The 19,303-nt window shown below is 39.0% G+C and overlaps 2 protein-coding genes across 3 annotated transcripts; both read right to left on the bottom strand.

The window, feature by feature from the left end:
• Nucleotides 1-867: 867 nt before the first annotated feature.
• fbxo45 (F-box protein 45) lies at nt 868-6,871 on the bottom strand. The gene is made up of 3 exons (XM_062991967.1): nt 6,307-6,871; nt 4,837-5,193; nt 868-1,808 (listed from the first exon to the last, which is right to left on the bottom strand). The coding sequence occupies exons 1-3, from the start codon at nt 6,610-6,612 to the stop codon at nt 1,623-1,625; spliced, it is 849 nt and encodes a 282-aa protein (XP_062848037.1). The 5' UTR covers nt 6,613-6,871; the 3' UTR covers nt 868-1,622.
• A 2,252-nt stretch (nt 6,872-9,123) lies between these two features.
• On the bottom strand, nt 9,124-18,845 carry rbis (ribosomal biogenesis factor). 2 transcript variants are annotated; one of them, XM_062991032.1, is made up of 5 exons: nt 18,728-18,845; nt 15,091-15,163; nt 14,741-14,851; nt 12,164-12,280; nt 9,124-9,720 (listed from the first exon to the last, which is right to left on the bottom strand). In XM_062991032.1, the coding sequence occupies exons 3-5, from the start codon at nt 14,849-14,851 to the stop codon at nt 9,652-9,654; spliced, it is 297 nt and encodes a 98-aa protein (XP_062847102.1). In that variant the 5' UTR covers nt 15,091-15,163; nt 18,728-18,845; the 3' UTR covers nt 9,124-9,651. The 2 variants fall into 2 exon arrangements, with proteins under 2 accessions (XP_062847102.1, XP_062847103.1); XM_062991033.1 differs by lacking the exon at nt 18,728-18,845 and having other exon boundaries at nt 15,091-15,212.
• Between the last annotated feature and the right edge of the window lie 458 nt (nt 18,846-19,303).

Below are 19,303 nucleotides of genomic sequence, written 5' to 3'. Positions count from 1 at the left end.
GTAGTAATTGGTCGTGTCTGAGGACTGAGAGAGAGCTTATAGTCCGGATTTAGCGCCATCTGATTTCCACCTTTTTGGACCGCTCAAAGAAGCTTTAAGGGAAGAAGATTTTCATGTGATGATGTGAAAGCATCTGTGCATCAGTGGCTATGAGCTCAACCAAAGAAATTTTTTGCTGATGGCATTAAAATGGTACGACGCTGGGAAAAAAGCATTGCTAAGGAAGGTGAAAAGTGATGTCATTTGTTTTTGAAATTCTGAATAAATAAGTTTTAAAAGTGTGAAAACTTTTTGAAGAGCCCTCATAGTTTACAGACACTTACCATTAAATCTGATCGGAGGATTTGGCATGAAATCCAAGACACAAAAAGATTTACAGCTGTAATTTCTGCCAAAGTGTCTTCTATAAAGTACTGATTAAAGGGTCTGAATACTTACAGTTCACAAAAAAACAGCAATTATATCCAGTCAAAATTAAATCCAACACAATAAGGTGTGCAAAAAGTCAAGGGGTCTGAATACTTTCTGAATATATGGTATGTACAGGAAAAAGTGTGTCTGTTGTAGCCTAATACTCAGGTAACAGCTAAAATTCACCCAAAGCAAATGACACAAAAGTTCTACTCGGCTCATAGTCACGACTGCATCAGCATGTTGGTATTACATGCAGCTTGTGTGCATGTATGTTTGAAGTGTGAATTTAGAGGAAACAGAGGGGAAAAGGCCTGAATTTGTTTAGCTGTTGAATTTTAAACTGTTACGTGCAAAACAGTTTACTAATTTAAGTAAACTAATAGATGATTTACTTGGTCTTCTGAGGGCTAGAAATAAAATGGAAAAAAAAAAAGTATAAAAACACATCAAGACTGGCACCATATAGTTTATTTACCGGTCACATGACCTCAGTGATAGCAAGGATAAAACATAATAAATAAATATCATATACTAGTACATCACAATTTAGAAGTACAGTAACATTATTACAATATGTTTCTTTTGGATTTTATGCACAAACACCAATGGCAACAGACAGCTTTGACTCCACTGCATGCAAAGCACTAACTCTTCTAATGAAGCAGTCCTGCTTTTACGTTCAAAAAAAGTCAAGCTGTGTAGAGGTAATAAGAAAATGTTTTTGGCATGTCCTTTGCCTACATATTTGTTGGATTTGTGCTGCAGATTTAAAATTTTAAAAACCATTACTTCACTCTGTTACTGTTGTATCAGTACACCCACACACACGAACACACAGCCACTCACCACCATACTCTGTTATAAATGCATTCTGTGTGTGGATTATTGTTAGGGTTAAAACTTACCACTTGCCAAGTAAAGCAGTTGGCTTAATTAATAATATTCAGATCCTAACCAAGTGTCTTTTTATAAATTAGATTAAAATCGGCTTCAAAAACAATTGTCCTCGGCTATCTGGAGACCCCAAATTGATGGTTGCATGCTTGTTAGAGCGTCATCCATTATCCATATTTGTAAACTGCTATATTATCATCTGTTATGCCCAGATGATCAGACTCTTGCTCATGCTGTGGACTACCCAGTCATTTCTATGCCTTGTGGATGTCTCCTTGGCACTTGGTAACATCAGCATGGCACTCGCTTTCTCCTCAACCATCTAGAGGATTTCCCAGGTACACCATTGTGACTTCAGTGTTGCCATAAACGGCTGAAACCGCCGGAAAGAGGCAGGTCTTGGGCAGCCCCCTGAATGCCACGCCAAGAAACTCAAACCCTCGTTCGAATGCCAGCGTCTTGTCATCCATGTCCAGAATCACACGTATCCGTTCCCCTATCTGGAAAATAAAATAACAACAATACTGATAAAATATTTCATAGTTCTAAAAATGGCATTAAATATAAAGTAACTATTTAAGTGCTCCGGTTCAATAAGAAAACAGTATTCACTGGGTTTGTAGCAAATTTAGGGTGTTCGCTTTCTGTCCATTTTCATAACCAAAGTATTGTTATCTAGAATTACGCTGGTATACACTGGTATCAAAATAAAAGTAAAACTTCTGGTGACTGCCATCAACCGGATTTTATGTGGGGCTGTACACAATGGTTAGCCTAACATTTATTAAGACTTACAGTACAGGCCAAAAGTTTGGACACACCAGCCAAAAGTTTGGACACACCTTCTCTTCAATGTTTTTTCTTGATTATTTTTATTTTCTACATTGTAGATTAATACTGAAGACATCCAAACTATGAAGAATTATGTAGTGAACCAAAAAGTGTTAAACAAACCAGAATATGTTTTATATTTTACCAACTCTACCTCTGCACAACCCAACTGATGGTCTCAAACACATTAAAAAAGCAACAAATTCCAAAAATTCACTCTAGACAAGGCACAAACATTCATTGAAAACCATTCCAGGTGGAAACCTAATAAAGCTGGTTGAGAAAATTTCAAAGAGTGTGCAAATCTGTCATTAAAGCAAAAGATGGCTACTTTGAAGAATCTAAAATATAAAACATATTCTGGTTTGTTTAACACTTTTTTGTTTACTACATAATTCCATATGTGTTCCTTCATAGTTTGGATGTCTTAAGTATTAATCTACAATGTAGAAAATTTAAAAAAATTAAGAAAAACCACAGGAATGAGAAGGTGTGTCCAAACTTTTGGCCTGTACTGTATGTGCTAAAAGCATAATATGAGCCCAAAACAATACATAATTACTGCAGGTGACAGTGGCTAACCCCTTAAGCGCTACTTGAAAATAAGGGAACACTTAAATAATACATAGGATCTCAATCAATGAAGGATCAATTAAGTAAATTTGACAGTCTGTGGCGCTACTTGGTGGCGTTGGATGCACTGATACATAATGTCCCAAAATGCCTGATTCACAATCACTTATGCTTCACACCTAGACAGATTGGTATCCCTAAACTTTAAATGACTTTGTGTTTTATATTGTGATGAATAAGTATTCCTATAATTTTTTGAGCAGTGTATTACCCCTCTATAACCCTCAGAGTACAGAGCAAAGGTACTTTAATGATGCACAACTACTTACCAACTGCCTTTTTCAGTAACATGTGCCCGGTCACTGTTTTCACCATCATAATAAATAATAAATGTGATATCACATTTATGTATTCACAATGTTAATTGTATTAACCATTATCACCACTATATTTTGCTTACAAAGTTTCCTAGGGGTTGTGCAAATTTATACTAACATACTGGAATTCACACATACTGTTATAAATGAAGCCCCAGAAGTCAAACAGTCTTTACACTATATAAGAAAGATACTATATATAAGTATAAAGATTTAATACTGATCTTCACTGCTATACTCCTCTCTCTACCATTTTTAAGTTTCCCAATACAAATCATTTTTTTTTGGCAAAACATTTCACTTTGCAAACCCACGCAGTTATTCTTAGGCCTTTGCTGCCCATAGTCAAGTATCATGCATTTTGGCAGCCACCATCATATTAACACTGCAATTTAATGTTGGGTAAGCCTAAAGGATTCCTAATTGCTGCTGCAATTGTGGCCTCTGCTGATTGGTTGATGGCACCTGCACAGAGACAGGGAATAAATATGAAAAAGGGATAGCAATCAGTGTGTGACTCTTAACACAAAATACTGATCCCTATGTGAACCGGCCTTGTGCAGGTGAATAGATGCACTTGCCTACTGCACATGGCCCGGAGGGTAGAGGCCTGCAGCAGTGGAGTAGAGATACATCTGGGGAACTGAATTTTAATAAATTAGGAGGAAAAAAAGTAATGCATAAAAAAAATTAAAATTGTAGTGTATTGTTCAGAGAGGGGGTACATCTGTCAGAACGTAATTCAGTACAGCACCACAGTTGTGATGAAAGTTGTTGTACAAGATTGTGTCTCCTGCATGCTCTGTAGCACTGGTGTGTATTAAAAATCTGCAGCTCCACTCACACTTTGATAAACTGTCAGCATTTTCCCTCAAATGACCTTTTCAACCAACACATTAGCAGTTAATGCGGTCTGGTCACACTCAGAGATTAGGTTAGGAATTGGGCTAAATATCACAGGAGTTAATCTACAGTCGGACATCCACTTTGCAGGTACTGATGTGAACACGAAGGAATCTGACTGCACAAGTATTCTGAGCTTCACTCTTAATTCAACTATACGTTGTTCACTGTTAAAAATAACCTCATTTTAGTTGAACTGATTACACATTTATGCATCAGCTGACATCAGTATCAAACCCCTAAGCTGCCAAGCTTTTTGAAATTTGGCAATTACATTACATTTGGGCAGTTAAAAGTTGGCAAGGCACGTGGGTGGTGTAGCACTGCCACAACAGAGTAAAACAACAAAGCTTAAAATGCTCTGCTGTTCCTTATGCAGAGAATTGCATGATGGATGTAACTTTTGGCAAAGTACCAGCAGCTAAGTGTATATACAGTGTTGAGCTAAGCCATAATAGTTGGCTTGCTTTCAGGTTTGTGACACAGATCAGTGTTGCACATTGGCATAATACCATAGTGTACTGCATGTCCAATTCCTCCTCCAAACTGCACTGTCAACCTCATGAGCAACATCCAACATCCGAGGAGGACCACAGACTAGCACACACATCGACACATGTAAAGTCTACATAGAGCCTACACATGCCTAAAGGAAGACAATGGACTAAAGTATTTTTCTAATCTGACTGTTACACATTAGAGCTAAGTTACCAATGTTAGGCTTTTTTGTCACTTTGGCTGTTTACCTATAATTCTGGCCTTTTCACATCAGACTTTCTTATAAAATGCAAATAAAAGAGAAGACGGGAAATACTCATTTAGTCCCAAGGTTAACTCAACATACCTGGTACTTGGGAGCATTGTTGCACTGTGGGAAGTTGCCATTGACCTCGCCATTGTGAAGCAGGTTGTTATCGACAAGATTCCAGCCCCAGCTCTGGTCATCGCTGCCCAGAAGTGCCACATAGCCCTGGCACTGCATGGGTGCCCTTTTGGTAGCAATGCCAATCACTGCTACGGTGCCAAGCGGGCCCTCCCACCATATTTCCCAGGCATGCCTGCCCTCAGTAAAGCCGATCTTACCACGCGCACCATCTGTGCTCTGGGCAATCGGATTTCGGTGGAGCGTAAATCCATTTTTCTTGACATACACATTCCTGGAGCAGTCATGGGAGCTCAGTGCATGCTGGAATGACTTCAGCTAAGAAGAAATTGGAAAGTGCAAAGAAAGAGTATCAGGTTCCAGTCATATACACACATAATACATCAGCTTTGTTTCAGAGGATTTCCCTTTATAATAAAAAAGTGGTGGTTAAATACTTCCAGTCAAATACTGGCAATGAGACTGCAACATTAATAAAATATGTTTTACTATAGTTGTAAATGGGGTCTATTTATGATAACATCTAAAAGCTAGGAATAAACAAGTGAAAGCAGAAATGTCAATTTGAGTATATATTTGAACATGATATGTTTTTATGGTGGTTATTATATCACTTGCTACCAACTGGTTTGTATTTTATACAAGTTACCACACTAGTGTTTATTACTTCTTTGCTTAGAATATAACAGACCAAATTAAGAACGTATAACCTTATAACCTCTTATAATTTTATAATTTTTGTCCTGTCTGGTAAAAGCTAGGAATAAACAAGTGAAAGCAGAAATGTCAATTTTAGTATATATTTAAACAGGATATGTTTTTATAGTGGTAATTACATTTTTTTCACTTGCTACTAACTGGTTTGTATTTTATACAAATTACCACACTGATGTTTATTCCTTCTTCACTTAGAATATAACAAACCAAATTAAGAACTTACAACCTCTTACAATTTTAGTCCTGTCTGGTAAGACATCCCTATAATCTCACAGACTCTGATGTTATCGATTGTAAATCAAAGTATTTTGCCGGATTATGGTGAATACCAACGCAAGGCAATAAAATATAATTATAATAACACAATACTGAATAATTCAATCTGCTGGATCCGAAAGTGAGCTGTTGTATTTACAAGTGACGTCACGAATAAGCGTCAAACAACAGCTTTTCGCCGATTAAGATTTTTTTATACAATCTGTTCATTGTGCAGCACAACAATGACTTTATTTTAAATAAAATGTATTAGTGTACCATGTATACATATAAATACATAAACGCAGTGTTCTACGACTCGTCGGACAAAGATAAAACAGCTAGCTAGCTACAAAACCAGGCTACTGGAAGCTAACGATATTTCTACACCTATATTGTAGCATTTATGCAGGATAGACAATAAATAAAACGAAATTAAAACCTTATTGTGTATCTTACTTTTCCTTTATATGTACAAAGATTGCAGAGGATATCTGAGCGCAGAGCCTCGTCGCTGAGCAAGCGTGCACCCAGGCTCCGCCACACCTCGCTGTTCTCGTCCGCTAGACAGTTGTTCCAGTGCCAGCACACTAATGAACAGCGCGCCAGATCGGATAAATCCAAATAAGAGAAGATGTGCTCTAAAACCCGACTAGGCAGCCTGCCCGCGATGCCCGAAACCCCGCACGCCGAGCCTGACCCAGAGCCTGAACCCGAACCGGAGCAGCTAACGCTACCGACAGCAGCGGACGCCACGCAGGACATGTCGAGCTCCGCTGACAGGACTCGCTAATTCTAAGCTCTGAAACGGGCATGAACCGATGTCGAGGTGCAGCAGCCGGTCAGCACCTATACCCGCTCCCTTCAGGCATGTTTCAGTTAGCAGAGGCTAACCGAGCCCATTACTTTCACTGTGTTGGTTTGTAGTGGGGAAACCAGCAAATCTGGAGCTGTTGTAACGGTCCAAAAAGGACCGTATGGTAAGCACAGTACGTTCCAAAATATTGAAACTTTAAAATAAAATTATTATACAGAACAAGTACTTTGAACAATTAAAATGTTTTAAAACCCCTTTTTATTCAATGGGGTGTCGTATTTAATGGAATAGTACTAATACGTGCCAATCGTTATTACACCCCTTCAAGGGCCTTGTTAACAATGACGTAGTTTTATTGTATAGGTCAGTTTTACCGACAGAGAGCGCTGTGGAGGCTTACACGAATAATCAATGGAAACGTCACAAACCGCATACGCCAGTACATTCATTCATTCACTGATATGTCTGGTTCAGAAGTTACGCTATATCTAAAACTATAAACTCTCAGTACAACTTTTAATCAAACCATCTACCATCTATACGTCCTCGCACCTAAATACATGTTTACACACTTAAAAACAGTAGCCTCTATGTGCAGTGTGCTTTTCTATTACGAGTAAATTAACATATCATCTTTAAGTTTAGTATTAGTTGTGTTGAAATCAAGTATAAAACATTGCCATTCTGAAAAAAGGAACAATTCACAAACACTTTACTTTTTGTGTAAGTCCATTAAGCAAGTATTCCAAAGTCATCTGGTGTAACCCTTTGGGGAGATTTAAGTAACACAAATAGCCTACCACATTTTGAGAGCACTTAACAGCAGAAGGTATTGCTTTAAAAGTATTCCATAAATAATTGTGGTATAATGTGCTGATGCAGATTTTTATTTATTTGATCTTTTATATTTAGACATTTAAACTGGAACAAATAATAGACACGTGATAGTGTTTATTGCAATTAAAGTAAAACAATGAACAGTCTTAAATACCATCTTATATACTAAATAGAGTGCTAAATAAGATTTTGACCAATGGCAGTTGGAAAAAAACCCCCAGAAACTAGAAGTTCAAGTCTTGAGCCTTCCCAGTTATGCTGTCATTCATTATACTACCCATCACAATACAGTAGTGAAGAGAAGAAAAGGTGTTAGGAACTCTGATATTGAGAATGTCGTGCCAGTATAAGCTAAACCTGAAGCACCTTTAAAACAACAAAATACAAGGGTAAACAAATTATCTACTCTAACACAGATACACTATATGAACAAAAGTATTGGGACAGCCCTAATAAGTTAAACTAACAATTGTAGCAACAGCAACTCCTAACAAGTGTGATAATTCAGTGTTATAAAGGAAATGATTTGCAATCAACTTTGCAACGACAGTCTCTTACCTGTTACAGCATTAGTATGCACACAGCAAGGTCTATTAAGACAAGAAGACAAGCTTGGTTTAAAGAAACTCACTTGGCCTGCACAGAGCCCTGACCCTAGCTCAGCTGAGCAGCTTTGGAATGAACTGGAATAACAATTGAGGTTTTCTTGACCAACATCAGTGCCCAGCCATACAAATCCTCTTTTGACTGAATGGGCACAAATTCCCACAGACATACTTCTTGAGACATCTTCTCAGAAGTGTGGCTGTTATTAAAGCTGAAAGGAACACATAAAGATCACTCTACTGTAATTTCATTTGTTTTTTAAATGGAATGTCCAACATGTTATTGGTCAGCTGTCCGGATACTTTTGGCCATATAGTGTATTTCTGCTACTGCCTATAGTTGCCCTGTGCATATTTTCTATAATGTACTTTCTATAGATTTTTGCTTCATTATACTGGTAACCTGTTATTATAATCTTTTTGTTTTACGTTCAGTGATGCCAAAAAGATGGGAGACAGAGGACGTAAAAAGCAGATGAAAGACACCTTAAATAATTTTTGAGGTTTTGCTAAGTACCTATTGTGACCTCAAGCTGAAACCCAAGCTCTACCAGACACAACATAGACTGCTGTTAAATTCTATGTGAAAAACTGAGAAACATCATTAAAAAAAACAAGCTAACAGTAATGATAACCATGTATGGTAACCATGGTTTTGATTGAACAGTAGCATAACAACACAGTAACTTACCAAAATCTACAAAAAATAAACAGCTGAACAATAAACTGTTAAACAATTAAAAAAAAAAATCAACTACCCCAAATGATATGGACATAAAATTTCAACAAACTTCATTTTCAAAAAAAGATTCTTTGGTTTAAACCACATACCAAAATACAAATTTCTGCACTTCCTGAACAGCTGTCTCAGTAAATCTTGTGTATATATTGAAAACTGAACACAACTTAACACAACACAACTGAACACAACACAACTTATTTTGGCCTGTTTGTTCTTGCTTGATAGCAGACATTTACATCAAAAGTGTTAGAAACACAAAAAAAGTTGATAAGCTATGTGATTAATGTACTTTATTTACATTGCAATCTACAAGTTCTCGATTTATGTGCCCTCAGGAATGCAAACCATTCCATCAATGAAAAATGTTTCTCTAGTTCAAACCACAAACATACTAATTTCTGCACTCACTAAGCATCTGTCTTGCTGCCAGTTCTTGTCAGCATGAAAGAAATATTTACTGAAAATGAAAACTGACACATTTTCATGTTTTAGTCCATTTGATTGTATTTACAAATATAATATTTTTTCCTAATGGTGGATTTTACATCAAGTGTCTTAACACAATGACCAGATAAAACCAGCCATTTATAGCTAGTTGTGTTCATTTAGTTAATGGTTCCTTAATATACAACCATGTAATGATGAATTGCATAACATTTAATATTCATAATCAATATTAAGATTCTTTTCTAATACACCAACTGAACTACAAGCTCATGAAATATTTGTCTCATTATTCACTTGCTGTTTGCACAATAAACAAAAGTCCTTTAGAAAGTGTTGTTTTAAATAGTTTCAAGTCACTACAGTTGAGAGAAAAGTTGAGCGGCACTATCCACATTCACTGCTTCCTGTGGTTTTTCCCTTGTCATCTGTAAAATAGACACAGTAACAGTCAGCCCAAAATAATGGACACTACTTTTATATAATTTTAACAACACCTACAGCTAACAGGTGCATAAATAAGGTATACTGTACAATATTCATAAACAATCATATAAAATCTTGGGGTAAAAGTCAGGGCTCTGTGCAGGACATTCCAAACAAAACTTAGCAAACTATTTATTTTAGAACCTTGCATGATAAACTGAATCAATACTATGCTGAATTTTAAAAGAACCTTACTCAAAGCAGGGCTCTAGAGTGCGACCAATTTGGTCGCACATGCGACCTAATTTCTCAATGGTGCGACTAAAAAAAAATCTCAGGTCGCACCGGTGCGACCAGGTGTCCGAGGAAAAAAAAAACAACAGACACACATTAGGCCAATATCATGGTCTAAACCAATCAGAGGTAGTGAAGGGCGGGACAATATTGCAGCTGTGATATGTGAGCGACATTCAGCTCAGCCAATCAGAATGCAGCACCAGGTTTATACACGTGCGTTCGGACGTTCTGCAGTTAGTTTAGTTTTGTATACGAGACTCGCCGGATGTTCCAGAATGGAAGTTCGGGTTCTGGAGCTCGGCGATGTAAAGTGTTGTAACGCTCACTAAACAGTTAAAGTGACCTTTAGTTAGTGTCCTGACTAAACAGTTAAAGTGACTCTACCCTGTCGTGTGCCTTTATTCCCACACCTCCACCACCGCACAGCAAAAGATCCGTAGCATCCCCACCGGACAGCGGCTAGGTGAGCCGACCCTCTACAGTAGCAAGGGGCTAATGCTAGCGGTAAAGTGCGGCGATAGTGAAAGTAAAAACACGACAATATTTTCGTTAAGTAAAATATAAAATAACTAAAAGACCATAATATATTACAATACATGTAGTCAAAATATGCAGTGAGTGCACCGCAAGCAATTTTGGGAATCTGTGTAAAAGATACAGTAAAGCCGATAATATAATGCACTGCATTTAAGATTACACTCTTAACACTCTAGAGCCCCATACACACACACACACACACACACACAAACATATACATATAATTTTAAATATACACACACATATAAATAGATATACACACATACATACACATTTACTCTATTATTATTTTTATAATTTTTATAAGTGTGCTATAATTAGTCTATAATACTATAATTAACTGTAAAGAGCATAGGAAGACGGTGGCCGGCAATAGTATATTTGTGACTGGTTCTAATACATTTCGAATTGAAAGGCTGAAAAAGCACAATGCATCTATAAAACACATTACATGCCGCGATAAATGCACTGCCCAAGTGTCCCCTCTCCCCACTGCCTTTCAACGGCAGGCAGCAGCAAACAGATCATCAGACAAGGCCATGTTGACCAGATTGTTAGTTATTTACAAGTCAATATTGCCTGTATGGACAGTGATTAAAAAAAAAAAAAAAAAAAAAAAAAGTGAACCTGTACAACTGTCAAACGGTCAAAAATTTGGGTGCACCTAACTTTTGTGCTGGTGCACCTAAGAAAAAAAGTTAGGCGCACCAGTGCAACCAGTATAAAAAGTTAGTCTAGAGCCCTGCAAAGTTAAAACACATGACTTTCTAGACTAATTGTATGATGCAGCATTTCTTTTTTTTTTTTTCTGAAGCTAAAGGGTCCACCTTAAACCAAAGCCTAAACAAATGAACACTAGTTTAATAGTTTAATATTTATTATTAGTTTAAAGTTAGAACTTTCTAGGCACCTGCCAACCCAATCACACTGTCAGTTTGCTTAATTCACTTCAGCTATCACTGTTTTTATGTTTAATGTTTTTGTCCTGAACACTCCTGCTGACACCTGGCATTGTGCTCCCAACAAACAGTTTCTGTGCTGACTGCTGGCATTTATTCAGAGGAAAAAACACAATAAATCTCAGGAGTGTGAAGGCTAAATTGAACATCATTTTCATGTTCACTTTAAAAATGGTCATTATCAGTTGTGTTAACGAACTAGTTGGGTCAAATGGGCTTCTCACTGCAACTGCAGTCTATGTATGAGAGATGGATGTTTCACAGGCAGTGCAAAAACTACAAACGCAATGCAGCCCTCTGTGAACCCTTGGCTGGTGGAAAAAAAGTGGCTGGCCAATGCACGTGTGTCAGAGGGGGTGCATGATAGTTTTCGGCTCACCTTGGTCAGGGCAGGGGTGGTGCAGTGGTGGAGGAAGTTGCAACAAAACTAGATTGGAGAGTACAAAGGGCTGCCTGCTGCTTTTCTTAAAAAGGATGATCATTTCAAAACATACTTCTGCCTGTGCCCCTTTTACTATTTGTTCAAGCTGCATAGCCATATACTTGATTTTATGCAGCTGGTCATGAGACCTCTGTCCACAGACTTTTGAATAAACAAAGAGTGGTCACAAATGGAAATATTTTTAAACTTTAGCACTATAGAAAATATTACCACTGTTTTTTCTTTATGTTCTTTGGCTGTCGATTTGGAAATACTTTTCACATCTCTCTGCACCTTAGAGAAAATCTGGTTCAGGTTCTCCACCTTCTCATTCTTCAATACATTTACCTTGTGTCAAGACAAAGAAGTGTTATCTCAAATCATATTTCAGAGCGGTAATAAATATATAAACTGGATACATCTTTAAGAATATTTTTAAACTGATGAAATAAAACTAATTTCAGAGAGGTTCATTAGTTTTATTTCATCAGTTTAAAAATATTCTTAAAGATGTATCCAGTTTATATATTTATTATCAATAATATTTTAAGCACATTAAATGATACAAGTCTGTAGGCAACACTTGTATACAGTGTATCACAAAAGTGAGTACACCCCTCACATTTCTGCAAATATTTTATTATATCTTTTCATGGGACAACACTATAGACATAAAACTTGGATATAAGTTAGAGTAGTCAGTGTACAACTTGTATAGCAGTGTAGATTTACTGTCTTCTGAAAATAACTCAACACACAGCCATTAATGTCTAAATGGCTGGCAACATAAGTGAGTACACCCCACAGTGAACATGTCCAAATTGTGCACAAAGTGTCAATATTTTGTGTGACCACCATTATTATCCAGCACTGCCTTAACCCTCCTGGGCATGGAATTCACCAGAGCTGCACAGGTTGCTACTGGAATCCTCTTCCACTCCTCCATGATGACATCACGGAGCTGGTGGATGTTAGACACCTTGAACTCCTCCACCTTCCACTTGAGGATGCGCCACAGGTGCTCAATTGGGTTTAGTCCATCACCTTTACCTTCAGCTTCCTCAGCAAGGCAGTTGTCATCTTGGAGGTTGTGTTTGGGGTCGTTATCCTGTTGGAAAACTGCCATGAGGCCCAGTTTTCGAAGGGAGGGGATCATGCTCTGTTTCAGAATGTCACAGTACATGTTGGAATTCATGTTTCCCTCAATGAACCGCAGCTCCCCAGTGCCAGCAACACTCATGCAGCCCAAGACCATGATGCTACCACCACCATGCTTGACTGTAGGCAAGATACAGTTGTCTTGGTACTTCTCACCAGGGCACCGCCACACATGCTGGACACCATCTGAGCCAAACAAGTTTATCTTGGTCTCGTCAGACCACAGGGCATTCCAGTAATCCATGTTCTTGGACTGCTTGTCTTCAGCAAACTGTTTGCGGGCTTTCTTGTGCGTCAGCTTCCTTCTGGGATGACGACCATGCAGACCGAGTTGATGCAGTGTGTGGCGTATGGTCTGAGCACTGACAGGCTGACCTCCCACGTCTTCAACCTCTGCAGCAATGCTGGCAGCACTCATGTGTCTATTTTTTAAAGCCAACCTCTGGATATGACGCCGAACACGTGGACTCAACTTCTTTGGTCGACCCTGGCGAAGCCTGTTCCAAGTGGAACCTGTCCTGGAAAACCGCTGTATGACCTTGGCCACCATGCTGTAGCTCAGTTTCAGGGTGTTAGCAATCTTCTTATAGCCCAGGCCATCTTTGTGGAGAGCAACAATTCTATTTCTCACATCCTCAGAGAGTTCTTTGCCATGAGGTGCCATGTTGAATATCCAGTGGCCAGTATGAGAGAATTGTACCCAAAACACCAAATTTAACAGCCCTGCATTTACACCTGGGACCTTGACACATGACACCAGGGAGGGACAACGACACATTTGGGCACAATTTGGACATGTTCACTGTGGGGTGGACTCACTTATGTTGCCAGCTATTTAGACATTAATGGCTGTGTGTTGAGTTATTTTCGGAAGACAGTAAATCTACACTGCTATACAAGTTGTACACTGACTACTCTAAGTTATATCCAAGTTTCATGTCTATAGTGTTGTCCCATGAAAAGATATAATGAAATATTTGCAGAAATGTGAGGGGTGTACTCACTTTTGTGATACACTGTACATTTATAACAAAACAGGTACTGGTTACTGGTTACATAAGGTTCATTGGTTCATAAGTTTAATGTCAAACACAGTCACAGACAATTTTGTATCACCAATTAACCTGACTGCATGTCTTTGAACTGTGGGAGGAAACCGGAGCTCCCCGGAGGAAGCCCACACAGGTACGGGGAGAACATGCAAACTCCACACAGAGAGGACCCAGGCGACTCCATCTGGGAATCGAACCCGGACCTTCTTGCTGTAAGGTGACAGTGCTACCACTGATGTTCTATGACTTTGCCCCACATGCATATAATATGGCATTTCACATTTTTCCAGTTTAGTGGTTGCATTTCTGTTTGGCATTAATTCATCTCCGTAATCAGGTGTCTGAATGTATTTTTATACTGCTAACATAATATTTAAAGACTCAAATTTTAGTCACATTCATATAATGTTAACCTAAAATCTCCAACCATCACATATGAAAGTGTGGACAGCATGGAGGTGTACGGAACGCCGTTAAATTAATCCGTCGTATTAAAGAATGGTGTAATTACGTTGTAAATGGTCAGACCTCATGAAATAGGAACTGTTCCACAACTGTTCTGAAACATGAATTTAGCAAAACAATGCAAAATACTTACATGCTTTAAAGAAGTCTTTACAGGTTTTGTTTTGGTCTTGGGCTTGGATTGCTTGTTTGCCACTTGAAAAACATTCATCTGTTTTTTACCTTTCTGTTTGTTTTTCGCCATCTTTTAAGCAATGTTGAAGAAAATAGAAGAAAAGGAGAATAAATATGTAGAGAGTTTTAGTTAAGCTTATACGAATAATTTAGTTTAGTTAAGCTAATATGACATTTAGTTACGATAATATGAATAGGAGGACGAAAGCTACATAGTAGTGGCATAGTTCACTTCGACAGTTAACCATAAATAAACTGCTGGGCATTAGACATATTAATCACAAAATCAAATGTAAAAAAATTACTTACCTCAAGATATTTTTGCTATCTTACTCTTCTGCACGTGTTGTTATGTACGTTCGTAAGCACGTCCTACTTCGAACTGAAAACCAACGTCAAAAAACGCATTACTGCCACCTACTGTTCCATACTGGAGAATGAGGCACATTTCTGACGTTTTAACATTGAATGTTTTTTATCAGATTATCCATAATTGTATTTCAGATATCTACAAATGGGTTTTGATTAGTGACAATTACATTTTGACTAGTTTTTTTTTAATGCATTTTCTCCCCTTTAGCGCGCCCAATTGCAGCATGCTTCCTCTCCACCTATGCCGATACCTGCTCTGACAGAGGAGATCGAAGCTAACCCATTATAATGCAGTTGCGTGTGAAAATTATTTTTATTTGGACTACTTTCAAAATTTACTGTGGCCGCCATAATCGTTTCATTACAAACTGTACAAAATGAAAATAAAATGTCTTGTTAATGTGTACTGATGCAGGTGATAAATAAGCACTGATGCGGGTGATAATTGCAAACCGCTAATATGCCAGGTAATGAAAGGAATATGGGGCACTCACTTTCTTAAACGCTTATCCAATCAGGGGGGATGCTGGAGCCTATCCCAGCTTTTCAATGGGCGCAAAACACACAGTAACACCCTGGACGGGGCGCCAGTCCATCGCAGGGCAGACACACACACACACACACACACATACACCCACCCATTCACCTATGTGGCAATTCAGTGTCTCCAATTAATTTGACTGCATGTTTTTGTACTGTGGAAAGAAACCGGAGGTCCCGGAGGAAACCCAGACAGACACGGGGAGAACATACAAACTTCACACAGAAAGGACCCAGACCGCCCCGCCTGGGGATCGAACCCAGAACCTTCTTGCTGTGAGGCGACAGTGCTACCTACCGAGTCATCCATCCATCTATCTATCCTGCAGCCCATTTTGCAAATACTGCAAATGTGAATTAAGCGTTGCCCATGCTGTCACTAAAAACACAAAAAGATGCTGCTCTTTTTTCAAACACTACAACATTATTTGCCACATGCAGTTCAGAGTTGCAATTGGCTGATTATGCTGCTTGCCATTTAAGATTTTTTTATAATAAAAGAAATTTCCACTAAAAAAAGATTTGTTTACACAGAGTACAAACAATATACGAGTAGTACACTGGTAGTTATTTTGCCATGCATAGCCTGTTTTCTTTAACTGTCTGTGACACCTTAGATTTTGGGCTAGGTTCAGCTTCTGAAGGTCTGGTTTTGGACAGACTTTGGGCTGAAAATTTTTGCAGTACCTGACAAACCTAACCCTACCGCTCTCCAAAAAATATGACACATAAATCTGCTATGTTTCGACTAGTCAGAATGATAATTCAGTATATCCTTCTCTGGCAGGTAGTCATTGGGGGTCCAGACATACAGCAGATTTAGTGTAGCCATTGCTGATGCCCCATTAGGATGTCTACTGGGGTGCAGCTCGTGGAGTCCTGCACAGCCATGTGAAAGGCAAAAAGCAGCATGATCAGTTGCTAGTCCCAATTTGCGTTGCTAACAGTTTACCAGTAATTATAGCTGTGTGGTAAGGAAGTGAAATGTTCCACCAGACCATCACTCTGTGGTCTAAGCAGTGTGGTGCAGGTCACGTGGATGCCCATCTACTTACATAGTTGGGGATTGCATTGGCCTCAGGCCAGGTAAAATAATTAATCACTATGAGCACAAAGCAGTTGTCTTTTCCAAACGGTCTAAGGATGTCTATTGCCACCCTCTCTACAAGGGCCTTAGTCTTAATCTGCTGCAATAGTGCCCATGACTGGCACCTTCTAAACAACCACTCCACCACTACCATGGCCTGGTTCCCCAATCAAAAAAACCATTCATCCAGCCGTTTTCATGTACCGATTATCCTGACCATGTAATGTTAGGAACTGCAGCCGCTGTGACACTGGAACCCTCAATTGCCAGATGTTTATGTCCCTAGTGGGTGAACTTCAGCATCTGTAGAGCACCAACATCCCACAATTTCTCCAACCCTTTAGCTGAACGGGTGTTATGATACGTAGCTCTGGCCAGTTCATCTACAGGAAGTTCTTTTCCTTGTTGATGGCACACTTCTTACAACCTTCCACCAGACTTGGCCGTCAGGACCATTGGTGTGCTTTTGGCCAGCCTGGTGCACCGTGTCAAGCTGGAAGGTTTGCAGAGCCTACAGTCATCTGGAAATCTAACAACCACTGCACAGATGAATAGCTCTCAGTGCAATGGGCTGTAGCTATGGGCAAAAGCGTTTCATGGCACTTCATGGCCAACAGCTTCTGCCTGATGACACAGTAGTTTTTCTCTTTGTGGGTTAGCACCTGTCTGAAGAAAGCTATCCCCCACTCTCCATCCTCATGCACTTGAAGCTGGCAGCATAAACCAATAGATCTTCCAGGTAGACAATGCATGAAGAGAGGATTATGCCAACCAGATCCTTATTCCATCTCGAATATGGCAGGACTGTTACAAGCCCAAAGAGACACAGTAAATTCTCAGAGGCCTTTTCCTACTGGCAGGTCCCTTTAGCCCCAGAGACAGGCACCAAGACTGCACATTCCCTAGGAAATATGAAGTCAACTAAGATGAACCATGACAAACCAGATAGCCAGTCCAGTGCCTCATTAATGCAGGGGATGTCGTAAGTCTTTCCTGGTGACAGCATTTAATCTCTGGTACTCCACACAGAATCTTAAAGAGCCATGTTTTGTGCTAATGCAGCACTGTGTGATGGCTGCCCATGGGCGGTCTAATATTTCTGTAAAGCCTGCGGGCATGCTGGTGTGGGGATGGCATACAAATTTGGGCTCTGCTAAGTGAGTCCTAGTGCAGTCTTTATAAAGAGGTGTTTGTACTCAGTTAATAGCCCCTTTAGCTGCTCCTGTTGCACTTTACTGAGTTCTGCACTGGTCTGCTGCAGCATATGTGAAAGGGCCTTATTGAGCTCCAGTGGCATTCCGCCCTATTAAATTGTTTTTTTCTCTGAGAGCCCTTCTATTTGATGAATGGCCATTTTAATTTGATGGTGCCCCTATTTTGCTTTCCACCTCATGCAACCTTGGATGATGTTTCTGGCAATGGAGAGAAGTTAACGGACCTGCTGGAAACATCGTGGTACTAGATACCACAGGACTCCTTCAGATTTCTTGTTGAGTTCATTGCTTGGCAGGACAGAGTTGTTTTGACAGTATATTAGGTGGTTTGTCCTAATAGTTGGCATATCAGTGTACCTATAAATCGTAAAACCAGAGAAACTGATAATTCTGCAGTGGTCTCTTATTGTATTCTGGAGCTGTATGTACATACTGTTCATACATAAAGGATTTAGATCTTTTGACTTTTTGTACAATTTATTGTGTTATAGCTTTTATTTTACCCATTAATTTACACTTCAATAAAGACATAGTAAAACATGTTTAAATAATTTTCTCTCTTGCCAGAGTCTTTTACATGCTATTTAGGAAACTTTAAGTTGGCTGTCAAATACCTTTTATTCAACAGTGGCTTCTGTCTTGCTGCAGAAATGATTGTATGTCCAAAAGGTTCTATAATCTCTGCTCAGGACTTTTGGATCTTTTTTAGAGTAACTGGTAAGTTCTTTCCTACCTCTCTGACCTAGATCCTTACTGCCCAGATGTACAATTTGGTTTCACAGCCAACCTGGTGTCAAGCGTCATTCATTTCAAAATTGTTGAGACCAATGTGGTCCTGGAACCACTCAAGCCTGTAAAACATGGCACAAGAATTAAGTGGACATGTTAAAAGTCAAATAGCTCTTCTAAGCAAAAAGAGGCTTTCTTTGAGTTAAATCATGTCTAAACTGAAGGCTTTTAAAAATCAGTGTGTTGCCAGTGTGTTAATCCAATCCACAGACTCTGTGTTGGTGGGCCAGAAGCGCAGAGGCCTTTATTACACCACCAGATTTGATCATCGCATCTTTTTAATTATTTAACAGCATTATACAACCAGACAGGATTTTCACAGTTCACTTTTACAATGATTTATCTTCGCTTTACAACCAGATGGTATCACTGCATCTTTCTTTAACCTCAAATTGGATGTTGACCTTGGAACACCTCACTCTTTCATTGCATTAACATCACTACACCACCAGATAGCTTTAATGCAGGTTATCTTTGAGATGATTTATCTTTTCCTCACCTACCGCATGGCATTACTGGA

Source organism: Trichomycterus rosablanca, chromosome 3 (assembly GCF_030014385.1).
Source record: "Trichomycterus rosablanca isolate fTriRos1 chromosome 3, fTriRos1.hap1, whole genome shotgun sequence".
Taxonomy (NCBI): Eukaryota; Metazoa; Chordata; class Actinopteri; order Siluriformes; family Trichomycteridae; genus Trichomycterus; species Trichomycterus rosablanca.
Note: the sequence above shows the minus strand (reverse complement) of the source record. Positions and strands in the feature narration are given on the sequence as shown.